At 42.5% G+C, this 27,442-nt stretch overlaps 2 protein-coding genes across 16 annotated transcripts in view; one reads left to right on the top strand and one right to left on the bottom strand.

Moving 5' to 3' along the window:
• RB1 (RB transcriptional corepressor 1) overlaps positions 1-10,988 on the top strand; it is a 131,925-nt gene extending 120,937 nt beyond the window's left edge. For both annotated transcript variants that reach the window (XM_047756420.1, XM_047756421.1), the window contains exons 21-27: positions 658-762; positions 1,255-1,368; positions 1,469-1,632; positions 3,754-3,784; positions 6,173-6,315; positions 7,011-7,060; positions 9,113-10,988. In XM_047756420.1, the coding sequence (XP_047612376.1) occupies positions 658-762; positions 1,255-1,368; positions 1,469-1,632; positions 3,754-3,784; positions 6,173-6,315; positions 7,011-7,060; positions 9,113-9,186 (681 nt within the window). In that variant the 3' untranslated portion in view covers positions 9,187-10,988. The remainder of the gene's footprint in view (positions 1-657; positions 763-1,254; positions 1,369-1,468; positions 1,633-3,753; positions 3,785-6,172; positions 6,316-7,010; positions 7,061-9,112) is intronic.
• A 4,011-nt stretch (positions 10,989-14,999) lies between these two features.
• RCBTB2 (RCC1 and BTB domain containing protein 2) overlaps positions 15,000-27,442 on the bottom strand; it is a 76,504-nt gene continuing 64,061 nt past the window's right edge. For 11 of the 14 annotated variants that reach the window (XM_047755797.1, XM_047755795.1, XM_047755794.1 and 8 more), the window contains 4 exons: positions 27,304-27,430; positions 24,963-25,102; positions 20,171-20,301; positions 15,816-16,503 (listed from right to left, as the gene is read on the bottom strand). In XM_047755797.1, the coding sequence (XP_047611753.1) occupies positions 16,363-16,503; positions 20,171-20,301; positions 24,963-25,102; positions 27,304-27,430 (539 nt within the window). In that variant the 3' untranslated portion in view covers positions 15,816-16,362. Of the gene's footprint in view, positions 16,504-20,170; positions 20,302-24,579; positions 24,826-24,962; positions 25,103-27,301; positions 27,431-27,442 lie in introns of those variants that run through there. The other 3 variants (XM_047755804.1, XR_007131388.1, XM_047755807.1) reach the window with 3 other exon arrangements.

The raw sequence follows: 27,442 nt of genomic DNA, 5'->3' as shown, positions 1-27,442 counted from the left end.
TGTCATATGCCTATAGAATAATCACTATATCATAAGGATACATCTTAATGTAAATTCATCAACTGAACTCATCTGTGTAACCAGATCAAGAAACAAAACTTTATCAGTAATACAGCAGACTGTCTCCTGCCCCGCTCCAGTTACTGCACCCCCCGACAGCACCATCAAGTGTAGTTAAAATTCTTTTATCCAGAGATTTGAACCTCTTTTACACCTGGCTTTTTTTTTCTTTTTGGCCATGCTTGCAGAAGTTCCTGGGCCATGGTTCAAACCAGAGCCGTAGCAGTGACAACGCTAAATCCTTAACTGCTAGGCTACCAGAGAACTCCACACTTGGCTTTTTAAAGTGCTAATTACACAGTTAATTGATTCTTAGTACTTTTCTCTTCTGGGAGACTTTTGAGAAACAGGGTTATTCACAAACCAGATGATCAGTCCTGCATAATTTAGTGTTGGCTATTTGCATTTTGCTCGCTAAGCGTGATTTGGATTAAACACTTTCTCGCGAACTTTCAAACTGAGCTCAGGATGGGAAAAGATAATCATGTAGGAAATTAAATTTCTTTTTTTGAAACTAAAAGAAAGATAAAGGAGTGCTTTTTAGAGCATAACCATATAACAAATTCTGACTATTTTTACATCACATGTATTTACTAGATTATGATGTGTTCCATGTATGGCATATGCAAAGTGAAGAACATAGACCTTAAATTCAAAATCATTGTAACAGCATACAAAGATCTTCCTCATGCTGTTCAGGAGGTAGGTAATTTTCTATGGTAAGGCTTTTCTAGATACATCAATATCTATAATATGGGTAAGTTCAGTCATTAATTAAATAGTATGTTCTGACCATATTATATAAATTCACAGATCAACTTTTTACTTTTATATTATTGGTTAGTTGTAACTAAAATGGAATTGGAAAGTTAACACACTTTAACAACAAAATTGATGTAATCAAGTAAGGAAGGAATACTATATCCCTGCCAATAAGCAGGATATTTGTAATAAACCTTTACACACATATACGGAAACCATATGTTTTATATATATATATATATGTATGTATGTATATATTTGACATTTCACTTCTAGTGGAGCAGCTATAATTCAAGCCTAAAATTGCCTTTTCAGATTGTTGTTGTTTCCTGTAAAATATGCATTTTTACTGTTAAAAACTATTAAACTAAAAAATCTAAAGAGATAAATCCCCAAATTCATTTAACAAGTGTTTTTGCTCTTTTTCCTCAGACATTCAAACGTGTTTTGATCAGAGAAGAGGAGTATGATTCTATTATCGTATTCTATAATTCAGTCTTCATGCAGAGACTGAAAACAAATATTTTGCAGTATGCTTCCACCAGGGTATGTTGAAAGTATTCTTTGTTTGGGGAAATCTAATTATAAAGCAGTGGCTCTCACTAAAATGTAGAGTAAATAATATCCTTTTTTGTTTTTGCTCCAGCCCCCCACTTTGTCACCAATTCCTCACATTCCTCGGAGCCCTTACAAGTTTTCCAGTTCACCTTTACGGATTCCTGGGGGGAACATCTATATATCACCCCTAAAGAATCCATATAAAATTTCAGAAGGCCTGCCAACGCCAACAAAAATGACTCCAAGATCGAGGTTTGTGTTTTCTTTTTAGGGAAATGGTAAAGAGTAAGAGGGACTTATTTTGATCCAGGCATAAAAATATAAGTCTTTCTTCATAAATAAGCTAGACTCTTGAGTCCCTCATTTCCTAAATTGTATTAAGTGATATAATAAGAATTTTGGGGGAGGGGAGAAAAGTAATCTAGTTAGGACAGGTTTGCAAATTTAGTCATAAACTTTCCTGGCTGCTAGGGTCAGTTTGATAATAAGTTTCAAATCATTCTCATACTTTTGTGAGTAGTCAGTCTGCTAACCAAAGTAGATTACTTTTGGTTAGGAATTTTTATTCTGGAGTTCATTGGATTTCCTGTAATCTTTTCCTGTGGACTTGTTCAGCTTGCTTATAAAACTGTAGATGACTCATTAAATGTGGATGATTGTAAATTAAGTCTTTAGAAGTTTGTCCCTAATTCTGCCCACGGCCTCCTTCTATTACCTTGGGCAGGTCTCTGTCTACTTGAGAAGGGTGCAGTGGCTCAGGTAAATGAGTGTGAAGCTGTTTTAAATTCTCACATGAAAGGTTCTGTGCAACTACAAATCATTATATTATCTTCCACATCCAACAGCAAGTGCTCTCTGGCTTTGAAGTGCTTCAGTTGACTTATTATATGTTATCATAGGCTATTTGAAATGGACTTTATTTGTAGAAAGTGGCAGCAGATTAGCTAATAAAGTTAATGTAGCCTCATCTCAGAAATTGTTAGCCCGAATAGTTGTACTTAATGGGCAAGAAAAACAAACAAGAAGGGGATAGGTTAACCCTATGGAAAAGATGTGTGTGATGTATTCAATTTTAGAAGTAATGCACACATAAAAATTTCAAACTACAGGAAAAGAGGAAGGAGAAAATAATCAGCAAATGATAAAAATGCCCTCGTGTGCCCCTGTACCATCTTGTTTATTTAGTGAAGCTGTGTACTGATATCTGCAGCTTCCATTATAAGCTGTTAAGATGCCACACCGTCTGTTTAACTTGTACACTGCCACATTAAAATGTATACTTAGGTAATGTTTTAATGATGATAATTAACCCATATTATGCTGATAATGATGGCTGTTTGCTGATCTTAGTGAAATTGCTTCCGGAGTTCTTTACCAAAAGAGTCACATTCTGAAAATCCTGCTGTCATTGATCAGGCCTTAAGAGAGCATCTTAACACTCTGCTTATCCAGCATATTTGGGTAAATCAAATATATATAGAGTGATGGCCACTTATCAAGGAATTGGAGGACAAATGAAATCCATTTATCTCCTGGTTTTCTGTGCATATGATCAAATCTTGGTTATGTCAGGCTAATACTGTTCTTCAGTTTACTATCAGGAGCATAAATTACATGGTTTAAACAAGGACAAACAGACTAATAGAGATTTCCAATTCTAGAATATATGTTATACAGCCTTTACCATATATCAGTATAGATCCTATTAGAATTCTGTTTACCACTTAGAAGTTTTTGACAGTTGAACTTGAATTTTTAATAAGAAAATGTAAAAGTAATTTTAATTGTTAGCTTTCCCTTTGATTAAGAATTAAGTGTGAGGAGTTCCCATCGTGGCTCAGTGGTTAAGGAATCCGACTAGGAACCATGAGGTTGCGGGTTCAACCCCTGACCTTGCTCAGTGGGTTAAGGATCCGGTGTTGCCGTGAGCTGTGGTGTGGGTCGCAGACGTGGCTCGGGTCCCGAGTTGCTGTGGCTCTGGCGTAGGCTGGCAGCTACAGGTCCGATTGGACCCCTAGCCTGGGAACCTCCATATGCCGTGGGAGAGGCCCAAGAAATGGCAAAAAGACCAAAAAAAAAAAAAATTGTGAGTAAACTTAAACTTTTCTTTTACCCTCTTTAAATGTGAACAGTGGCAGAATATGTTCTTGTAGACATGCAGTTCTTGCTTTCAGAATCCAAGAGACCAGCTCAGTGTAGACTAGGGCAACACTACCAGAATAAGCCTCTAATGAGTATGATTCATCAGTAGTTCTAGGGTCGAGGACACCTTTCATTTGGTATTCCTGATAGTTCGGAAGGATGTGTGTGTTCATCTCTACACAGTTGTGTATGATTTTCATTACTAATTTGTATTTTATATTAATTTGACAGAATCTTAGTATCAATTGGTGAATCATTTGGGGTGAGTATTTTCTTTCTTGAAATAGAATAGCATGCACTGTAACTATAGAAGACATTGAAAATTTCTATAATTTACAAAGGCTGTTATTCAAGCATCTCATTCAAGCGTGCTGCATAGAATTTAGAAGCTTTATTTTCCAATCAGATTTAATTTTAAATCATATAATTGGTGAATTTTATAACTTTTAAACATTCCTTTGCGATTATATGTGTGTGTATATATATATATATATATATACATACAAACATATGCATTGTATTATCTCAAAGAAATGTTTAAAAAACAGCTTTGAAATTCACTGATTGTGAGTGATTTGAAGTAAGATACTCCAAAATGTAATCACCACACGTCAGCAGCCGGTCCCTTCCTGCTGGTCTCCGTCTGTACAGATGCACACTTTTGTTTGTCCTTCCTCTCAGACGTCTAGGCTACTCTTCCCTTGGTAAATTGATTAGGAATTGCTTACATACCCCAGGACAAGTGGTAGAGTATGTGGCGGTCTTTGTTCAAGAAGGATGCAAGGGAAGTGAAGCTTTGAACCGGTCTTCTAGTCTGGGAACCCACTCTTCTAGTGGCCTTTCCTTAACCTCACTAGGTCAGCAGTCCTGGGCTCGGTGTGCGTCACTGTTAGGTTCACACCACCCGCCCCTCTGCCTGTATTTGTTATTTATTGCTACGAAACAAATCACCCCTGAACTTGCTAACCTAGAAACCTTTCTTAGGCTCCGTTTCCATGGGTCAGTCATCAGGCTTGGCATAGCTGGCTCTTGGGTCTCTCAAGACAGGGCTGCAGTCAGCATGTCAGCAGCAGCTGCAGTTATTTCCAGGCTCATGTGGAAGAGAAATCTGACGGACTCAGTGAGAGGCCGTTGGCCCAACCCTTCTCCTGGGCTGCTCCCTGGGGTGTCTCGCCTCTCACAGCAGAGCAGCTTGCTTCTCCCACAGCAAGGACTCCAAGAGGGAGGGAGGGAGGGAAAGAGGGAGCTAACAGGCACAGTGGAAGTCAGTCTTGTAATATTGGGAGTGACCTTCCATCATTTTGCTGTGTTATTTTGTCAGAAGCAAGACAACACTAGGGCCAGCCCACACTCCAGGAGAGGAGGAACACGCAAAGGTGTAAATACTAGGAGATGAAGATTATCCAGAGTCACTCTGGCATCTGCCTACCGCACTGCCCCAAATGAAACAACTAGAGAAGGTTAACTATTTGTATGCTGAAAGACCAGGTGTTCAGAGGTGTGTTGCAGCTCATCAGTGCTGTGGCCTTTAGCTCAGCTTAGGCTGCAGCTGTCACGTTTCACAAAGGAGATGTGGGACCACAGAAATAGTGTTGGATCTGGATAAGTATAGAGCAGTGGTCTTCCAACTTGTTTGCTTTCCATAACCTCTGAAAGAATTGAAAAAGTGTTATATGTATTTACACATTTTAAAGCTGATAACAAAAATGTATAAATTTAACAGGTGCACAGGATTGAGTTTCTGTTGTATCGTACATGTGCTCTAAATTTGTTTTCCATTAAAATCTGCTTTTGCATTAATTTTGGAAAAAGAAGCATAATTAGCAAAGCTAATCCTCACTGTCAAATCAGTGAAGTCAGATTTAATTTCTGCCACAAAATCTGACTTCATTGTTGAGTTAGAATAAACATGTTAATCACTGCGGCAGTCATCTCACTGGTTCTGCAGCCGATTAGACAGCATTCTCATGTGTTTGTCCTTTGGATCCAATAAGACATTGAGCCCCGTTTGGTATTTCTTACAAAATTTCCTTTGCTGGTACAGGATGCCGCTCAGGAGACATCATCTCTAGGGATACTGGATAGACTCAAATGCTTGTTTCTGGGGGGATATTTAATATTTTGAAAACTTTATGAGTTAGGATATCAGCAAATACTGTATCAGTGATGGTTTACAATATCTAAGCCACATGACTTGTCCACCTGGTACCCACGAAGTGAGTCCAAAATTATTATTCACTGAACACCTCTCATGCGATTGTGACACCCTCCCTGGCTCTGCTGTGCTCTAAAAGGAATCTGTCAAAGATAATGTTCCTAAAGCTGTTCCAGCTTTAACTGATGGTGAGAAGTAACCCTAGTTGTTCGTGTAATTAAGTCTGAAAATGAGGAAATAGGACTTCAGAGTTGTTGGTGGAAGAGGAATTGCTGTGTGGGAGGAGACAGGAGGGTATTTAATAGGGGCAGTTAGGAAAAATCTCAAAATCAGAGTAATTGCACCTATTTCTTATTTGGCCCAATAAAACAGAAAATTAAAATGCAGATATTACCTGTCCCGGATTTTTGACCCACCTCAGACTACAATTAGGGGTTGCTAACTACAAAATGCTGGCATTCAATGATTTAAAATAAAGAATTCTGTAATTCGTAGACTTCGGAGAAGTTCCAGAAAATAAATCAGATGGTGTGTAATAGCGACCGTGTGCTCAAAAGAAGTGCTGAAGGAGGCAACCCTCCTAAACCTCTGAAAAAGCTTCGCTTTGACATCGAAGGAGCAGATGAAGCAGATGGAAGGTAGTGGTGGTCTTAGAATGTCTCCCGGGAGCTGAGGGGTCCTCTGCAGAAGCCCCGGTTCCCTGCTGCCGGCTTCCATGGTCCCCTTGTGCCAACTCGATTTGGGAAGGATGGCTGCATCCCAAAGCAAAAAGCACCATGGAAATCTACCAACATTCACTGAAAATATCAGATGTTAAAAATCTGATGGGAGTTCCTGCTGTGGCACAACAGGATGGGGCTGTGTCTCTGGAGCGCTGGGATGTGGGTTCAATCCTCAGCCCGGCACAGTGGGTTGAGGATCCAGCATTGCCACAGCTGCAGCTTGGGTTGCAACTGCAGCTCAGATCTGATCCCTTGCCCAGGAACTCCACATGCCTCAGGGCAGCCAAAAAAGAAAAAAGAAAAAAAAAACCTCAATCATTTTCTACAAAACTATTGGTAACATTTTGTCAGCTTTAAAAAAATAAATTGTTTTTACTAACAGATTTTAAAATGCTTACTCTTGAAAAATACCGTTTTATAAGAACCACTGAAAAATATGTAGGCCCAGAAATTTGTGATATTTATATTTTAGATGCTTGATTTATAAACCTTTGAACTTAAAAGATACTAATTAAAATAAGGGCATAAAGTTATCAAAAGCACCATAGTTATTGGAAATTTAAGTTTTCCATTTATACATATGAAATATTTTTCATGTTTTAAATCTGCAGTAAACATCTCCCGGGAGAGTCTAAATTTCAGCAGAAACTGGCAGAAATGAGTAAGTACTTATTTCACCTAATGCACAGGAACAATTGTTGCAGAAAGCCTTTTCATATTACAAAAGAATAAATTTATACGACCCCTTCAATTAGCAGATTTGTTCATGCATTTAAAATACAATTCAGTCAAGAATGTGTTATTTACAGCCATCTGGGGAGGAAATGTATGACACAAGGCAGCCTTCCTTGAACCGACTGTGTGGGAAGACTAAGAAGTGAAACCACACCTTCAGCTTGAATGGCTGCGGTCAGAAAATGTTCTAGGCTGGCAGAACCATAATGAGGAACTCTTATCTAAGAGTGTTGGATGTCGGGGAAACCTTATAAACCTAGCATATGTAAACATCACCTTTTCTTTTGATATTACTGAACTTTCCTAATTTGCAAGTTTAGAACTTAATCGCAAACAAAAGTTTTCCATTACCTGAAATCAGAATTTTGATAAGCAACACCAGGTCATTTTCGCAGTTAGAGAGAGCGACAGAAGTTTGGAATGTTAAGGCACATGGAATTCTCTTCTAAGCTCCTCTGAGACTGTAAAGATGAACCCACGCAGAGTAGGTGGAAGGTTCACTCAGGAAAGGATGAAGGTGCCCCTGAGCACTTAGGGCTCCGGCGCTGTCTTCGAGCAGTAGCCACGAGGGCGAGTGTGACCTTTCCTGATAATGTGGTGCCAGCTCCATTAACAGGAAACAGACGGGTCTTGGAAAGAAGACAGGTATATTGGGGAGATGATAAGAATTAAAACTATCATTCCTAGGTCATAGGACATATCTATACGGACAATATCAACTAAAATGTGACTTTTTAAAAACGGGATTTCCTTCAGTACCTCTCTGTAGATACTAACTTTAAAATACGAAGTAGTTTTTAAAATACTCTTGGTTTTTTAAACCATTTTTTCTATGTTTATTATTTTGAAGATTACTGTTAAAACTAAATATACCACAAGTTTAAATGTTTTGGTTATAAATGAATCTTTTTGGATTTTACATCAACTGATATATGCCTGTTTTAACTTTCCAGTAGTTGTAGCTTTCCCCAAGCACATGAAAAGAGAGGTGAAGCTTATAACCAAGATCAGGCCTTAAAAACATGTGGAAGCGTTTTGGAGCCCACAAATATGCATTTGAAAATGAGCAGAAAGCTGTAAAAACATGTATATTTTCTTATAGAAGGGTTCAGTTGTTGCAGTCAGTACATTTCCCAGTGACACACTTAGCTGTGCTGGTGAATTCCCTCTGCCAGGCTCAAGTTCAGGGCCTTTGTGCAGCTGGAAAATCGGGGAGAGACAGCAGGGGCTTTGACCCATGAAGCGAAGGAATTCTCCAGGCTGCTCTTCAGCTTTCCTCAAAAAATTGCATTTGGAAAAGATCATCCCACAGGGCTGGGTTGCTCCAAGGGGCAGGGCCGGGAGGGCAGACGTGGCGTCACCGTTTTCCTGCTTTCCCAAGGGTGAATGTTCTTCGTGCTTCTTTAGGAGGAGCTCTTGGCCACCTCTAAAATCAAGTTAAGAATTTTAAAGTAATTTAAAAGCAGCATTCTGGTTTTGTCTGTGCTGTCATTAATGATGTACTTTTAAAATGTCCATGTCGAAATTAAGGGAGCTGTGAGCAGATCTGTGTGCAGTACCTGCAACGCCTCCCCCCACACCAGGGAATGCTTAGCTTAGCTCATTCGGAACCAGCTCAGGATTTGTTCTGCTCAAGTGCCAAACTGAACTGCGCTCTCTCGAACCCGAGGTCCACAGAGCTGGGCACAGCTGTGTGTGTAAGACCACCTTCTGGTGTACATAAAGAAAATGCTAGAATATTTATCTTAATCTCATCGATTTTTAACACGTGGGCTACATGTGCCTTAGATTTATGTACATATACATAAATATACATACATACTTTGGGGGTACATGCTTGGAAAAAATTTACCGATAAGGATATATGATAACGAAGACAAAATTAGAAATCTTGTCATGAACATAACGTATGTGGCAGCCTTTTCTCAACCGACCCCGCGCTGTCAGCACTTTTAACATCTCTTCCTCCTTTTTGTAGCATCTACTCGAACACGAATGCAAAAGCAGAAAATGAATGACAGCATGGATACCTCGAACAGGGAAGAAAAGTGAGGGCCCTGCGATCTTGGGGGGTGCCCGTACACCTCCGGCTTCGCCGTCTGCCACAGATCTGACTCCAGAACTCTCCCCAATTCTGTTTACGGCCACGTTTAATACATATCTTCGGCTCTCTGTGTGTGTATAAAATGTGTAGATGCACGTTGAGTATTTGTGTGGGGGATTCCTAAGCCACTTGCAGCATTGTAGTCACTAGAACATACCTTGTTGTACAAGATTGAAAATCTTGTGTACATCCTGCCATGTGAAAGCTACAGATGTTTCCATTTCCAGAGTGGAATTGCTCCACTTGACAGATGGTGGCCGGATCCCCTGGGAGTGAGTCCTCACAAGCCATGCCTAGATGAGTACTTTGTCTTTTCTAGGGCATGATTGTGATGTTTGCTATTATTTTTATTTATATTTATTTTTTTAATTTAACATGAACACCCTTAGAAAATGCGTCTTGTCTTCCAAATGCAATTTGGCTGACTGCCCTCCCCCTCATTTACCCAAATGGTCCTGAACTCCTCTGTGAAAAACAGATGCTAGAAACTAGAAAAAAACATCAATTTTTTACACATTAGATTTTAGTTTACTAATGGAAACTAAAAGGATGTACTGTGTGTTTCTTTTATAAATTTTAGTTTTAAAAAACGAGAAAGCAAAGTATAAACAGTAATGAGATACTGTCATACTACTGATAGAGATGTCATACCTCAGGACGTGTAAGAATTTATTAATTCTTTAATTCAGCCAACTCATGCTTTAAAATAGTTATTCAATAGCACTCTTGCTGTTTATACCATTCCGATCACTCAATTCATAAAGTACCCATCTAGTTCTTGGACAGTAAAGTCTTGAGCTCGAGCTGTGCCCATAGAGGAAGGACCCTGATACAGTACATCCCAAATGCACTTTCTGCTGTTTCTGGGTCCTGAAGAATCAAGATACAAAATAGTTTTATTCCACAGACTGTTGACTATGGGAGCCTTAATTTTTCTTTCTTAAAGAGTTACCTGATTGCATCTCAGCAGTTATTCTGCCCTCCTAAATTTGGGAAGAGGGTGTGTTTTCTCTGGAATGGTACATGTCTTCCATGTATCTTTTGAACTGGCAGTTTTTTTTTTTTTTTTAATTCAACATGGTCTTACACTGGCACATTCAAAGCCACATTATTCCTAGTCCAAAGTTGCAGGTAATCAAATGTCTTTGAGTTAAACATTTAATGTTCCTGATTTTGTGCAAAAAATTAAAACAGCTACATTAGAAAAAGAGGCGCTTCCCCCCGACACCTAAAGGTGTATTTAAACTGTCTTGTGTGATTAACTTATTTAGAGATGGTATAATTTAAAATAGGTAGTATTTAAGGTAGCATTTACTAGCTTTTAGGAAAATCACCTTGTCTAAACTCAGAGGTCTTTTAAAAAAGAAATCTGATCTTATTTGTTAGAAAACAAAATTTTATTTTGTGCTGACTTAAGTTGCAAACTTATTTTTTGGCAGTTATCTTGATAACGAAGGCACTAGAAAGCTTTGTCCCATTTCCTCATTCATTTTTGCATGAATATCATATACATCAGTTTGCTTTTATGTCCAGGGCTTACCACATTTCTAGGTCTTTTGCTAATAAGTTCATGTTAGAGTTAGTGTCAGAATTTTAGGAACTTCAAAGATCGTGTATTGAGATTTCTTAAATAAAGCTTCAGATATTGCTTTATTGCTTTTTGTATTGGTTAAAACTGTACATTTAAAATTGCTATGTTATTTTCTACAATAGTTTGTCTATTTTTAAATAAATTAGCCACGAGTCTTAATAGCCTGATGTGGTCTCTGTATTACGTGCACTAACATTCTCTCCATTTTAAAAATTATTTTTATTTATTTTGGTGGTGCCCGCAGCACGCCTGAGTTCCCAGGCCAGGGATCCAACCAGCGCAATAGCGGTGATCCCAGCCACTGCAGTGACAGTGCCGGGTGCTTAACCTGCAGTGCCACCAGGGAACGCCAACATTCTCTTCTAAATCTCAGTTCTCTCCTAGCATTTCATCTATTCTTAGCCTTGAATGGGCTTTATATACTGATGACTCCCAAATTTATTTCTCCTGCTCTGACCTCACAACTCTCATAGCTAATAGAAGTCTTGATTTCTACCCTTCCGCTTGCCCAACTTCTCAAAATATAAACCAGAATCAAACAAGCAAAAATACCTTGTTTCTATACTAATCTTCCCCCATTTTACTCAACACTTAGTTGAAAAATCTAGAGTCATCTATTAGAGCTTGTCTGGACGGCTGTAAAGACTTCTAACAGGTCTCAGAGTTCCTGTCATGGTGCAGCAGAAACGAATCCGACTAGAAACCATGAGGTCACGGGTTCGATCCCTGGCCTCGCTCAGTGGGTTAAGGATCCGGCATTGCTGCGAGCTGTGGTGTGGGTCACAGACACGGCTCAGATCCCGAGTTGCTGTGGCGTAGGCCTGGGGACTGCAGCTCCGATTCGACCCCTAGCCTGGGAACCTCCATGTGGCTTAGGTGCAGCCTTAAAAAGACAAAGACTTCTAACAGGTCTCCACTTCCCTCTTAGCCCCTTACCTTTGCTCTCCTTCAAGGGTGAGGATGAGCCCTTTAAAATGTAAATTGGTTGACCTTGCTTCTCTCCTGGAAGTAGTCACACTCCCCATCTGGCCTGGGCAGAGGCCCCTACCTTCTCAGTCCCATCTCCCTGCTGGCTTTTTTTCCTTAGGACGCCAAGCCCATCCTTACCTCAGGCTTAGTGTTTGCTTTTCCTTCTGTCAATGGCTCTTCCCCCAGAAATCTGCATAGCTGGTTTCTTATCTTTCAGGGCTCAGCCCAGAGGCCTATCTTGACACCCAAGCTAAAGTCCTTACTTACTCTGTACTGTGCCACTCTCCTTCCAAAGTGTAACAGCATTTGTCACCATGAGAAATTGCCTTACCTGGCTTGCCTACTGCTTGGTCACCCATCCCGGCATCATCCTGGCTGGTTTTACCTACAACTGTAGCTCTAATATCTAGAAGCCCATATGTAGGGAGGAAAAAAAAAAACAAGGTGGGGGGGGGGGTCCATAAGTTTTCCAATTAGGTGGAAACAAACAATATTCTCTTCCTCTTCAAAAATGTCATGTACTGAATGCATCCCATATTTCAGGCACAGTTTTCTCAATGCAGCTGATACAACAATGAATACATAAAACTAGGATCCCCCTCTCTGTGGAACTTAACGTTCTAATTCTAGCTTCAGGGAAAGAGACAGAATGCATCCATCAATGAGGACTTCCCAGTACTCGGACTGCACTAGGTTCTGGGGGGAAGGACACAGCAGGGAGGAGGGGGTGTTGGCAGGAAAAGGCTTGAACAAGGTCCTGCAGGTGGGGTGGGAGTGAGCAATTAAATAAAACTCAGCAGGTTATGGTCTAGAATGACTGGCAGTTTCTTCCGGTCTCAGATAAAGGACAAATTAACCTCTGCTTTGTATAGTTGATTACCATGTGGTGCTGCTCATTTCTGCTACACAGCAGAGTGACTCAGCTACACATGCATATACATTCGTTTTCATATTCCTTTCCATATGGTTCATCACAGGGTACCGAATATAGTTCCCTGTGCTACACAGTAGGACTTTGTGCATATGAAAGTTCCCAGGCCAGGGACTGAATCCAAGCTGGGTCAGTAGTGCTGGGTCCTTCAAGCCACTGCGCTGGGCTGACTGAAGCTGCGCCTCCCCAGCAACCCAAGCCATTGCAGCCAGATTCTTAACCCCCTGCGCCACAGTGGGAACGCCAAACCTTTACCTTTTAAAGAGCAGAGAATGGTAGGTACCTTCACAAACTTTTATCAGCAGATGAGGATGCTTCTTTTTCGTTATTCCTGTAAAATCTAAACCTTTGTGTAAGTTAGGGTGAAATTATTTTGGAAGCACTGAAAACACAGAACTTCTTGAATAAGCAGAGAGGAAACAAAACTTAAGAATGGAAAATGTAGGATGAACTTACGGATCAGCCGCTTTCTGATGTAGTCATTGTGAAACTGGACTTCCCTCTCACATATCCCAAACGGAACAGCCGTGTCTGTGCTCTCCAAACCCTCGTCTGTTAAAAAGGAATGAAGGAAATCCAGTGCATTATCCTTTACACAGGAGCACCGATGGCCAGCCCATCTTCAAAGACGAGAGAAAGCGTCGTTTTCCAGAGATGTAACCACAGGACTTATCTGTCATCTCCAACTGGTCTAAAATCAGGCCGCCCTTATTGTTTGGCATCCCGGGTTTTAAAGGCTATAAACCAGTGATTCTCATCCTTGGCTGAATATCAAAATTGCCTGTGGAGCTCCTTAAACATACTGAGTTAGAATCTTTGAATCTATACATTGCCAAAGTTTCACAGATGATTCTATTGTGCCCAGAGATGAGCAGCACTGAGCTGCAGAACACTGCAACCTACACATGACAAAGCTGAGAGGAAAGCTCCATCCACCCTTCCCACCAGCACGCGTTCTGGCAGTGCGGTGACCCACCGTGCAGTTTCGTGAGGGATAATCCGTTTTTTATTCCTAAAAAACTTACCTGTTCCCTTTGAGTTTTCCAGTTTTTACATTAAATGAGTTCATAAAAGAAAAAAGGCACCGAGGAACTTTAGAAGACCCTGTCTGAGAAGGGTGAGGAGGAGGAAGAGACGGTCTGGGGAGACACGGGCGGCTGTCAAGGCTTTGCTCGGTGGCAGCAAGCTTGGGGGTGAGGAGCAAGAGTCAGGAGTGAAGCCTGTGGGTGTCTGGCTGTGAGAGCCGATGGCGACTTCAAAGACCCAGGTCTCAGTGTTTCTCTGCTGGACAGAATGGCAGGTCAAGCAAAAAATGAAAACAAATGGTGTAAGGCAGTTTTAAAATAACACACACGGTATTATTCCAAAACGGGATTCTGATTTCGAACCAGAGGCATCCAGGGAGTTCCTGCTGTGGCTCAGCGGTTACAAACCTGACTGGAATCCATGAGGATGTGGGTTTGATCCCTGGCCTCACTCAGTGGGTTAAGCGTCCAGCGTTGCTGTGAGCTGTGGTGTGTAAGTCACAAACGTGGCTTGGATCTGGCGTTGCTGTGGCTGTGATGTAGGCCGGCAGTTGCGGCTCTGATTCCGACCCCTCGCCTGGGAACCTCCATAGGCCGCAGGTGCAGCCCTAAAAAGACAAAAAAAACAAAACCAAAAACAAACAAACAAAAAAACCCCAAAACCAAAACTAGAGGCATCCAGACCACTTTGTCTCTACCAGACAAGATCTGCAAAAATGGATGAACAGAAACTAGGATCCCAAAGTGACCTCACCATTAAAGAACAGTCACAGACAAGCATATGAAGAGTAATTAAGTTATTTAGAAGTAGCTTATAAAGTTTTAGGATGGGCTTTGCTATGATGCCTCATCTGAGTAACTGCTTTAAAAAAGCTTTTATGGAGTTCCTGCCGTGGCTCAGCGGAAACGAATCTGACTAGTATCCATGAGGACACAAGTTCAATACTTGGCCTCACTGAGTGGGTTAACGACCCGGCGGTGCCTTGAGCTGTGGTGCAGGTCATAGATGCAGCTTGGATCCAGCGTTGCTGTGGCCATGGTATCGGCCGGCAGCTGCAGCTCTGATTCGAATCCTAGCCTGGGAACCTCCATATGCTGCATGTGTGGCCCTAAAAAGACATACATACATATGTAAATAAGCAAGCAAGCAAGCTTGTAGCAAAGGATCTGTGTAAATCTAAGGGACACAGGGGTTGACAGAATCTTGCTGCTTCTTAAGAATTAATAATGCACACATTTATTCTATTATCAGCAAATAAGCACTTTATTATCAAACAGTTTAGTGTCAAAACAAATTTTCTAATTTTAAAAGCGTTTTATTTACATGGTATCATACTGTGCAATACACAATAGGAGACACTGAGCTGCCTCCCACATCCTGTTCCAGTTTCTCATTAGCAGTTGGGTAACTTGATCTAAAAAGTACACATTTAGCTCATTCTTAACCAGTGCTGCTCATGAAATGTAAATATTAGTTCCTTTTCAGCTAGTACTTTATAATTACACTATGCCAAGTTAAGAGATCTATTTTATACTCACACAAAAGTCAACCACAAGAAAAACACAAAATCATTTTTACTTATAGAGGGAAATCTCAACACAAAAGACATGTAATTATGTAAGGCAGATGAGCCCAGAAATAACATTCATTCTAAGACAGGACTTCATATTCAATAATCCCTTATGAGAAATTAATGACTCAGAGCAGAGAACTGAAATGAGCCCTTGGGTCTTGAACAATTTAATTGGCAAGGCCTTTTGTGAATTCTAATTAATGCTCCAAATTAGCCACTATTTCTCAGAATGATTTACCAGAAGTGTTTGAGTCTCCGTTTTTTTTGTTTGTTTGTTTGTTCTTTTGTCTTTTTGCCATTTCTTGGGCTGCTCCTGCAGCATATGGAGGTTCCTAGGCTAGGGGTCAAATCAGAGCTGTAGCCACCGGCCTACGCCAGAGCCACAGCAACGCTGGATCCGAGTCGTGTCTGCAACCTACACCACAGCTCACGGCAATGCCAGATCCTTAACCCACTGAGCAAGGGCAGGGACCGAACCCGCAACCTCATGGTTCCTAGTCAGATTCGTTAACCACTGCACCACAACGGGAACGCCGAGTCTCAGTTGTTTAAAATGTCTTTTGTGGAACTTATTCCTTCATCCTGTGTCCCACAAGTAAAGCTGTTCTCAGGGCGTGCTCAAGATTTATAGTAAGGTGAGTGCCTACTATACGCAAGGCACTGAGCTGGATGCTGCAAGTGTGGTACGACAGCATTCCCCATCGAGCATCAAGCTCTCTGTGCGGCATCAGCCTGCTGACTGTAGGAATTGGGCCGGAACCCATGTACCAAACACCTCCGACTCGGCAACTTGAAAGAGGAAATGGTAAATTAAGACATTTACATTTCTTCCCTTGAGCTCAGTCATATCTGTTCAGAGCATTTAATGCCTTCTAGAAAGACTGGATTTCAAAAGATGGGGAGGACTGACCACCATCCTCCATTCAGCAGAACATGGGTATTCAGCCAAATGTAACTCATTGTAAATACCATTAAAAAGAAGTTATCCTCTGCTTTTTTCAGGGAAAATGAAAATCTTAAAATGCAGATGAGGATCAGTTTTTAAAGGCTCCAACTCTGCTTGCTTTGCTGATAAAGTTCTTCAAGAGATCATGGTCCATTTCTGCAAAGCCTGACGTCTGTGTCACTACAGTCAAATGGTTTACGCAAAATCTGAAGCAGAATTCTTCTAAGTCCTAGGAACGACAACAAAAATGTTTTAACAAAATCATATAATCCCAATTCAATGCAGTGTAGTATCAAAATTCCAAAAACACATAGGCAAGGAAAAAGGACTTGATGACCAATAGGAAGAAGTGTTGGGACAGCAATGCCTCAAGAATAGTTGTGTAGGGAGTTCTCTGATGGCCTAGTGGGTTGAGGCTCTTGCATTCTCACTGCTGTGGCTCTGGTTGCTGCTGTGTGGTGTAGGTTCAATCCCTGGCCCAGGAATTCCCATATACTGCCTGGGAATACAAAGAAATACCAAACAAACAAACAAACAAAAAACCCCAAAAACCCAAAAGAGAATCTGAAATAAGCGTTGCAACTCATTAAAAAAAAAAAAAAAAAAGTTGTGTAAAAATATAGCTAATACGGATCTCTGCTTGGAACAATTTAAACAGAGTAAAACATTCAAGTTCCTCCACACTAACCAATGCAAAAAATGAGACTCTTTCTTCCCAGAAACAGGCACCTATGTGTATGAATTCTGTACCTTTTTCCAGTGACAATATTTATACAGTTCATTCCAGTTTCCATATTTGTTCAGACTGACACTCCTCTTTTTTGCTTCACTGTTTAATATTTATTGCATGAATGCATGGAGTCAACTGATTAAATAGTTTTCTTTCTGTTGAGCCCAATGCTCACCTCTTATATTCTTCCAGGGGCTTAAATGGTTCTACCTGTAAAGAGCCTATGAGAAAAGCTTAAGCCATGAAAAACAGTAATCCTGGGAAATTCTTCCCTGAAGTCATTAACAGCCACTGCTCTTTTTCCTTTACAAGAAGTCAAAGGATGGGATGGTTAGATTTCAGCAGAATCACACAGAGATTCAATATTCTGAAGTGGCAAGATGGTTTGAAGAAATTACGGCCTTTTCTCTCCGAAGAGAAACTCCACACAGACTGGTGGTCTCTGGCCAGCCCCAAAAATAGCCTTGCAGCGATTTTTTTGATTAGATCTGCAGACTTGAGAATGAGAAATAAGGTAGCTGGATACATGCCTGGCTTCAGAAAAAGGAGAGCTAAAGTGAAGCCAGCCTGCCGAGGCTCTGATGCGCATCAGATCCTGGGCTACACTGGCCTCTTGGCCCGGCTCCCTCCACGCCCCCTTCAAGTCTTTGCTCCGGTCTCCTCCTCAGGAAGACCGTCCTTCCTTCCCTGACCATGAGTTAAAACATCAGCCTTGATCTCAGCCTAGCCTCCCCACTGCCCTTCTCAACTTCATCTTTATAGATCACACACTGCATTCATTTAGCTATTGCCCACACCAGAAAGTTCCATGAGGGCAGAGGTTTTGGCCTGTTTTTGTTCACTTGCTGCATCTTTAGTGCCTAGAACAGTGTCAGGCATTTAACAGGCACTCAGGGGATTGACTGACTGATTGATTGATTTATATTCTGATCCAAAGAATAAACACTGCTGATTTTAAAATATGGGGGCAATAGACAATTGTAGTTAAATGTGTGCGTTTGAAACCTTGCATTGCATTCCGCCTTTACAATTACTAGCTGATTGAGAATTTACCTAATCTTTCTGAGCTTCGGCTTCCTCATTCATAAATGAGAATGAATAATAATAATGCCTATTATTTTCATAAGGTTCTTCTGAGAATTAAATGACATGAACTGTGCTTCAAATAATCCCTGGCTTGTATTAATTACATACTAAGTGTGGTCAAGCATGAGGAACAATTTGCTGAAAAAGCCCATTTTTTTGCTTATTAGAGTTAGCAAGTCACAATACTAGTCAAAGCAAATACAGTGTTCTTTATTTATAAAAACTTGAAAGCGGAGGAGGGAGACAAGGTGGTGGAACAGAAGGACTTGAGGTCACCTCCTCTCATGAAAATACCAAAATCACAACTCACAGCTGAACAACCAGAGACAAAAAAGACTGGAACCTACCAAAAAAGATACTCTATAGCCAAAGGCTAAAAAGCCACAACAAGATGGGGGCAGATGCCAGAAGTAAGAGGAACTACAATCCTGCAGCCTACAAGGCAAGAGACCACACACAGAGAAAGACCGAATGAGACAGCAGAGAAATCAACCACAAGAGAAAAACTCTAAGAAAACGCAAAGACGTGAAAGCTAAACAATGTGTTACTAAACAATGGATCACTGAAGAAATCAAAGAGGAAATCAAAGAATACCTAGACAAGGAGTTCCCACCGTGGCTCAGTGGAAATGAATCTGACTAGTAGGATGCAGGTTCGATCCCTGTCCTCACTCAGTGGGTTAATGATCTGGCACTGCCGTGAGCTATAGTGTTAGGTTGCAGATGCTGGCATTGCTGTGGCTGTGATGTAGGCCGGTGGTGACAGCTCCGATTTGACCCCTAGCTGGGGAATCTGCATATGACACAGATGCAGCCCTAAAAAAAAAAAAAAAAAAAAAAAAAAGAATACCTAGACACAAACGAAAATGAAAACATGACAATCTAAAACCTAGGGGATGCAGCAAAAGCAGTTCCAAGGAGGAGGTTTATAGCAATACAATCTTACCTCAGGAAACAAGAAAAATCTCAAACAACCTAATTTTATAACAAAACGACTAGAGAAAGAAGAATAAACAAACCCTGAAGTTATCAGAATGAAAGAACTCAGACCAGAGCAGAAATAAATGAAGACAAAGAAAACAACAGAAAAGATCAATGAAACTAAAATCTGGTTCTTCAACTGATAAATCTTTAGCCAGACAAACCCACAGCTAACATCATAGTCAACAGTGAGAAGCTGAAAGTATTTCCTCTAACATCAGGAATAAGACAAGGACATCCACTCTCTCCATTTTTATTCAACATGGTTTTGGAAGTCATAGCCACAGCAATCAGAGAAATAAAAGTAATTAAAAGGAATCCAAATTGGAAAAGAAGTAAAACTGTCACTGTGCGCAGATGACATGACACTCACTATACACAGAAAATCCTAAAGATGCAATCAGAAAACTACTAGAGCTCATCAATGAATTAGGGATACAAAATTAATACACAGAAATCTACTGTATTTCTATTTACTAACAATGAAAGATAGCAAAGAAATTAGGGAAACAATCCCATTTACCAACACATCAAATAAAATACCTGGTAATAAACCTACCTAAAGACACAAAATACCTGTACTCTGAAAACCATAAGATGTTGATGAAAGAAATCAAAAATGACACAAATAGATGGAAAGATATACAATGCTCTTGGATTGGAAGAATCAATATTGTCAAAATGACTATACCACACAAGGCAATCTACAGATTCAACACAATCCCTATCAAATTACCCATGCCATTTTCCACAAAACTGAAACAACAAATTTTAAAATTTGTATGGAAACACAGAAGATCCCAAATAGCCAAAGCAACCTTCAGAAAGAAAAATGGAGCTGCAAGAATCAGACTCTCTGGCTTCAAACTATACTACAAAGCTACAGTCATCCAAACAGTATGTTGCCAGCACAAAACCAGAAATATAGACATGGAACATGGTAGAGAGCTCAGAAATAAACCATGTAAACATTCCTTTATATTTTTTTCTGACACTTTGTTTAAATTTTCAATTAACTAGACTTTTAGTTTAAGGCATCAAGTAAACAGCCAACTGTTTCTTCCAAAAAGTGAGCTCATTGAAAGAATGCTCTTCTTACCTGAGCATCATACTTCACGGCAGCTGAGAGCAGTGCAATGGCGTTCTCCTCACAAATTCCTTGCTTGATTGTCTGTTGGCAGAGTTTTTTCAAACGATTTTCTCTATAAAATGTAGCCAAATCTAGCAATCCTGACAGAAAGAGGTGTTTATTAGGGTAGTGATCTCAAGCATCTGGATTTAAACTCACTCAACCTATTAGAGATGATTTTGAACATAATCCTCTTGAAGGGCTCACAGTGCATGGCTCTACCTGAGAACATGGCTGAACTGAGCCAATGCAATACACAAACAAGCAGCCATGGAAAAACAGGAAAATGGCTTTAGTCTTTTCCTTGGAAATACTCCCCTAATACCCCCCACCAACCCCCATGATCACCAGCTTCTCCAGCAGCATTCACATGTGCTATAATACTGCCCATCATCTTCTTAAAAAAGAAAAAGGAAACTTTTCAGGGACAAGTGTGCCCCATTTCTCTGCTGCTCTCTGAAGCAAGCCTCCCAGGGACAGCTGTCTTTATCTGCTGCCTGTTTTCTCACCTTCAGCCGTAGGAGCAGAAGTCTGTCTCCTGGGCTCCCTGACACGTCACCTGTGACTATCACTAACAGTCACTATGGTACCAAATTCAAGGGGCTATCTTCTGCCTCACCTTCCTCAACATTTACACTAGAATCTCTTGGATCCTGTGTTGCTATGGCTGTGGTGTAGGCCAGCAGTTGCAGCTCCCATTTCATCCCATAGCCTGAGAACTTCTGTATGCTGCACATGTGGGCCTAAAAAACAAATTTTTTTTTTTTTTTAAATCTGATGGCCTTGACGATGCTCCCCATCATTAAATGCCTTGTTACTTGCTCTTTTTCCTTCTTCATAGGTTAATCTTCAGTCTCTTGGCAAGACCGTTTTTGCTGACTTCCAAGTGTTTGAATGCCCCAGGCTTCAATATTCAGATTCTTACTTCACTTATTTCGCTAAATGATCTCTATCCTCACACACTTTTAAGTACCAGCTGTAAACACTGAGGACTCCTGTTGTATTATCTGTCATATGCTTTCAAATAATCAACATAGGGTGATACACAGGTGTAGGTTAATTTTAATCTACCCTAAGGGCTATTATGAAGCACTCTAATCAGGAATGGTCAGTCAGTATTTGCAAGACCCTTGGCAGTGTCGGGGGGCCTTTAGTTATGGCTATTTAAATCTTCCTTAGAGGACTTGTTAATTAGCACTAAAATGCTAGAAATACTTTGGTGAAAGGAGTGGTGTTCAGGCTCTGTGGCTTGGCTAGAGATATTCCTTCTGCCCCTGCATGAAAGGGGTTCTTCAAGCACCACGGGTTCAGCAGCCCTACACCCTTGAAGTGGTACAATTCCTGGGTCTATTTCAGTCTTGGTTGTCACCTATTCAAAAAGCTAGCTGAACCCTGATACTAGAATACTGTCATGTTTCTGACTTCAAAATAACCTTTCATGGGAAGTTCCTCTGTGATGCAGCAGGTTAAAGATCTGGCATTGCTGCAGCTGTGGCAAAGGTTTAATCCCTGGCCCAGGAACTTCCACCACTTGAGATTGCAGTAATAAGGAAAAAAAAAAAAATCATGGAAGGTACTCATAGAGGGCTCAAAAGACAGAGAGCCAGGATTCCATCTATCTTAACAGTAGCTGTTTTTATATTTATCTGCTAGTAAATTTTGTACATGTGGTAAAATTTGGTTGGAAGCTTGCTTTCATTGTGATATGACAAAAATTATCAAATTTATAGAGGAAAAAAACTGAAATCTTTTGAAATCTTTTTTTTTTTTTTTGTCTTTTCCAGGGCCCCACCTGTGGCATATGGAGGTTCCCAAGCTAGGGGTCTAATCGAAGCTGTTGCTGCCAGCCTACACCACAGCCACAGCAATGTCAGATCTGAGCTGCGTCTTCAACCTACACCACACCTCATGGCAATATGGGATCCTTAACCCACTGAGCAAGGCCAGGGATCAAATCCACAACCTCATGGTTCCTAGTCGGATTTGTTAACCACTGAGCCATGAAGGGAACTCCCTTGTGAAATCTTAAGAGTAGTAAATGGCCTGATCATTTTTGGTCAGCCCTCAACAACTCTCAAATTCACATCAACAGCTCCGTGTGCTTCGAGCATCAGAATCACATATACACGGACTCACATGTACTTCCTGAGCCCAGCTCTGCACCTCCTCAGGCACACCCCTCCCCACAAGCTGGCCAAGGAGCTACGTTCCACTGCTAGAGCACAGTTGGGGCACGTGGGATTCTCTGTCTAGTCAGTCCTAAGGCCACGTATGTAGGCAATTCCTCCCCTCCAGATGATGTGACTGGGGTGGGTGGGTGGAGCTGGGACACAAGAGATGCCACACACCTGGTATGACACAGGATGCAGCTGGTGGTGGGTAAAGAAAGATGGCAGGTCCCCATCTAGCAGCCAGAGGCCTGTCCTTCCTGTGCCCTGTGTTCCAGCACAAATTGGAATTCTAGCTGGCACTTCAGTTCTTAATGAGGATATATTTTTCCAGAGTATGAGGATTTAACATATTTGATCTGAAACTTTTTTTTTTTTTTTGGTCTTTTCTACGGCTGCTCCTGTGGCATATGGAGGTTCCCAGGTTAGGGGTCCAATTGGAGCTGTAGCCACCGGCCTACACCACAGCCACGGCAACGCAGGGTCCGAGCCGCATCTGGGACCTACGCCACAGCTCATGGCAACGCCAGATCCTTAACCCACTAAGCGAGGGCAGGGCTCGAACCTGCAACCTCATGGTTCCTATTCGGATTCATTAACCACTGTGCCACGATGGGAACTCCTGATCTGAAACTTTCTAGCTTGACATATAACTTAAAATTTTTAGACACATTGTATGTGGGGCTCCATTCAGACTCTTGCCCTGGGTCCTACAAAGGGTAGGGGTGGGCCTATAAAAAAAACCGGCCATACAGATGCTGAAAAAGCATCTCAAACTCCTTTGATTTTTCAAACTCAAGGGCAAAACTTGGTTTCTCTCCATCTTCCTCATCTTAGTGAATGGCCCTTCCTCTGGCCCAGCTACTCTGGCCAAACGCCTCAGAGCAGTCACCCTTCTCTGTCCCTCACACCCCAAATCCCATCAGCCCCCTCTTTAAGATATATCCAGATCGGATCTCTTGCAACACCCTGACCCAGGGCACCACCTCACATCACTCCTGTACAAGCTGCTTGCTGCTTCCCCCCTTCTCCACATGCACACAAATTCATTCTCCCTTTCTTCCAATATCATAGAGTATCTGTCTGAACCTTGGCCATCTAGAAATGACTTTTCCCAACCTCCTGTGCAGCTGCGTTATAGACTTGGTCATCTCTGGCCCACGGTTTAAAAGTGGGACTTCCTTAGCAGACACCGGGATTTGCCCTTTGCCCCTCGTCACGGTCCCTTCCCCCATCCTGCTGCCTGCGATGCAAATGAGGTCTTGGACTGAGCACGGGCTGTGTAGGGATGTCCTGACTGTATCCCTGTGTGACAGAGACAAACTATCTTGTTTAAACCACACTTCCTTTTTTGTGTTTTACTTTTAGAGTTAAAGCAAATCCTAAATGACACAGCCCTCATGCTCAAAACCTTCCAAGGCTTTCCATCACACCAGGAACAAAACTCGAGCGCTTCACTGTGGCCTCCAAGGCTGTGCCTGGTCCGGCCCGATTCGCTGTCTGACTCCAGTGCCTCACGCTGCTCGTCTCACACCCCCTCCAACCAGCCGGCCTCCCCCGACCCCTGCACGTGTTTGAGTCTCGGGCCTCTGCACCACGCTTTCCCTTGTTGAGAATGCTCTTGGCCCGGGTGTCCACGTGCTTCCCTCAGCTCTCGGCTCAGCGGCCTTCCTCTCGGGGCCTTCCCTGATTTCCCCACTGCCTGCTTTTACGTGTTTGTTTGGGGCTGGCCGTCCCTCCTCTGAGCAGCAGCAGGCCCTCAGTCTGTCTCCTTCATGGCTACTGAGAGCAGCATGGCACCCTGTGGGCCCTGGGCACTCAAACACTGTGGAAGAAAGGAAAGAAAACTAGGAAACTCCAGAAGTCAGCTGTTTACCTGAGGAAACTTAAATACTCATCTGATAAAAAATGTTATTGAGGAGTTCCCGTCGAGGCTCAGTGGTTAACGAATCTGACTAAGCATCCATGAGGATGCAGGTTCGATCGCTGGTCTCGTCTCAGTGGGTTAAGGATCCAGCATCGCCATGAGCTGTGGTGTAGGTCAGACACTGCTTGGATCCTGCGCTGCTGTGGCTGTGGTGTGGGCCGGCAGCTATAGCTCTGATTAGACCCCTAGCCTGGGAACCTCCATATGCCGCGAGTGTGGCCCTAAAGAGCAAAAAAAAAAAAGGGGGGGGTTATTGAACCTGAGGTGCAGTGAGGGCCCCATACCTCCAGGATGGAATGCACCAGACCACGCCTGTCTGTCCCAAAGGGACAGTCACAGTTTGGGAGACGAGCAGGGCTTATTACATGCATTTTATCCTTGTAAGTATCTTGAAGGCAGCAAGTTGTGGTAACTAAGAAGTCCTGTACTGTATCCAGTGATTAAGGGACGGCACCCGCCCCCCGAGCGGATGGTTTGCTGCTTCATCCATCGCTTCGTTTCTCTCTCCTGTCTGTCAACCTCTGTACGAACTGGGAACAAGGGAAAAGAGTTTGGGTCCGACACACAAGGAGAACTGCTTCTGGGATTACCCTCACAGTGACTTCCTCTCAGGCTCTACACAAAGCTCCTTCCTGCCAGTCTTTTGGTCACGTCTGGTGGGGATTACCTACTGCCTCCTCGGGGGACAGGCTGATGCTGTCTGTGTACAGGTACTCCAGGAAGGCCCGGTAAACAGGATACGAAAATTCACTCATTTCTACAATCTCATCCTCATTGCCTTCCAAGGAAGAGCGAAAATGCTCACACCTGAAGGAAGAGAGCAGCGTGTCAGGTCCCGCTTCTGGGCAAGAGCAGATGACCTTCCTGAACTGCACGTCCTCCTGGGGTTCAAGAGCCAACAGTGTCATCGAGGAGAAGGAAGAACACAGCACCACACCCCTTCACGTCTGGGCCTGGGCCCCTCGCTTTCTCTGCTGGCGCAAGTTTGCAAACCATCGTTTGCTCCACGAGGCTGCAAAGGCTTACCTGCGGTGGGGCAGCTGCCTCTGGGCCTTGCTGCTCGGAGACCCTGCAGGGCTCCGAGGGGTCCCGCCCGCACTACATCCACGGAGCAGTGCTTAGAGAATCACGTGGGTTTATTTTTATCAACTCTGAGTCATTTAGTCTCTTCTTCCTGTTATAGGTTGAACTATATGCCCCAAATTCATATGCTGAAGTCCTAACCTCAGATTGCAATGGTGTTTGGAGAAGGAGTCTTTACGGAGGTAATCAAGTTAAACAGAGGTCACCAGGGTGGGCCCTAATCCAGAATGCCAGGTGTCCTAATAAAAGCGGGGGTTCGGGCACAGGGAGAACATCACGTGAGGACTGGAGTTACGGTGCCCCAAACCAAGGGACACCAAAGATTGCCACCTGGGACACAGGCACCAGACAGATTCTCCTTCAGAGCGCTCAGGAGGAACCCATCCTGCCAACACCCTGATCTTGAACTTCCAGCCTCCAGACTGTGAGAGAATAAATCTCTGTGGCTGAAAGCGTTCAATCTGTAGAGCTGTGCAACAGCAGCTCCCGAGAATCACATCCTCCCACTTTGGGCGGTATTAGTAAGAGTGAGCACGCACTGCCCAGCCTGACCTTACAAAAAAGCACACTTGAGACTAAAATGCCAAATCGACCTTGTGATTCCCTGCAACAGGATTGAAATATCTGCCACATAACAACAAAATGAAAATCAAAATCATAATGCTAAAAGAAGTCAGGCAGAGAAAAGTACATACTGTGTAATTTCATTTACATAAACTTCTAGAAAATGGTAACTAGTCTAAAATGACAGAAGAAAGATTACTGCTGGCCCCAGGCTGGTGCCTGAGGGATCTTTGACAAGCAAAGGAAAGTTCTGTGCCTTGACTTGGGGCAGTGATTTCACAGAGTACACGTATGTCAAAACTCTTCAAACTGCACATTTATTTTTCTTTTTCGGCCACTTGTGCGGCATACATAAGTTCCCAGGCTAGGGACTGAACCTGAGCTGCAGCTGTGGCAATGTAAGATCCTTAATCCACGGTGCCACAGCAGGAACTCCTCCCACAGCACACTTTAAATGGATGCAGCTCAGAGCTTCTGCTGTGGGGCAGTGGGTTAAGACTCTGACTACAGTGGCCTGCGTTCTGTAGAGGTGTGAGTTCGATCCCCAGCCTGGCACAGTGGGTTAAAGGATCTGTCACAGCTACAGCTCAGATTCAATTCCCCGCAAGGGAACTTCCATGTGCCATGGGTACAGCCATAAGTTAAAAACAAACAAAAACAAACAAACAAAAAAAGTGGATGTAGCTCATTGCTCAAAAATTATGTATTAATAAATGTGATCTTTCTTTTTAAACCTCTATGTTAGCTTTACACCAGACTTACTGCTTTTTTTTTTTTTTTTGCCACTCCACAACATATGGAGTTCCAGGGTCAGGGATCAGACCGGAGCCACAGTTGCAACCTATGCCACAGCTGTGGCAACACAGAATCCTTAACCCACTGTTGTTGGCCTGGGGATCAAACCTGTGTCCCAATGCTCCAGAGATGCCACTGATCCCACTGCACCACAGTGGGAACTCTTTTTTCAAGCATCTACATGTTCAGTTATCCCACGGCTGATTAAGGAGAGCGCCTCTCCTGGACGGAGCTCAGCTGCTAGGCAGAGAAGTTTGCTTACGTCAGTCCCTGCAGTGCTCAAAACACGCTCACTGCTGGCTGGCTGCTCTCCAGTGCCCAAGTGGACAGGCCACCTGCAGGGTCTCTGAAGAAGCCGACAGTACACATGCCCTGACCCACACCCCACTCGCCGCATCCGGCCTCCATCGCTCCTTGTTTCATGCGCCACATGTCCCCCCCACCCCCACCCCGTACTGTACTCTCATGAGGGCAAAAAGAGCCTTACATTTCTTTAGAACCACCAAAGTACCTTGGAACTAGAAAATAATAAATTACTTCAATTTTCAAAATAAATGATTCCTTACCTAATTTTCAGAAGGACTTTATGTGCATAAATGTACTTTCCATCCACCAGAAACTTCAGGTCTGCAGTGTTGGGGTTGTCGAATTCCCTCTTCAGGGACTCAGCCACTGTGAGGTGGTCGTCAGGTTCTGAGGGAGGAA

Source organism: Phacochoerus africanus, chromosome 13, assembly GCF_016906955.1.
Source record: "Phacochoerus africanus isolate WHEZ1 chromosome 13, ROS_Pafr_v1, whole genome shotgun sequence".
NCBI lineage: Eukaryota > Metazoa > Chordata > Mammalia > Artiodactyla > Suidae > Phacochoerus > Phacochoerus africanus.
Note: the sequence above shows the minus strand (reverse complement) of the source record. Positions and strands in the feature narration are given on the sequence as shown.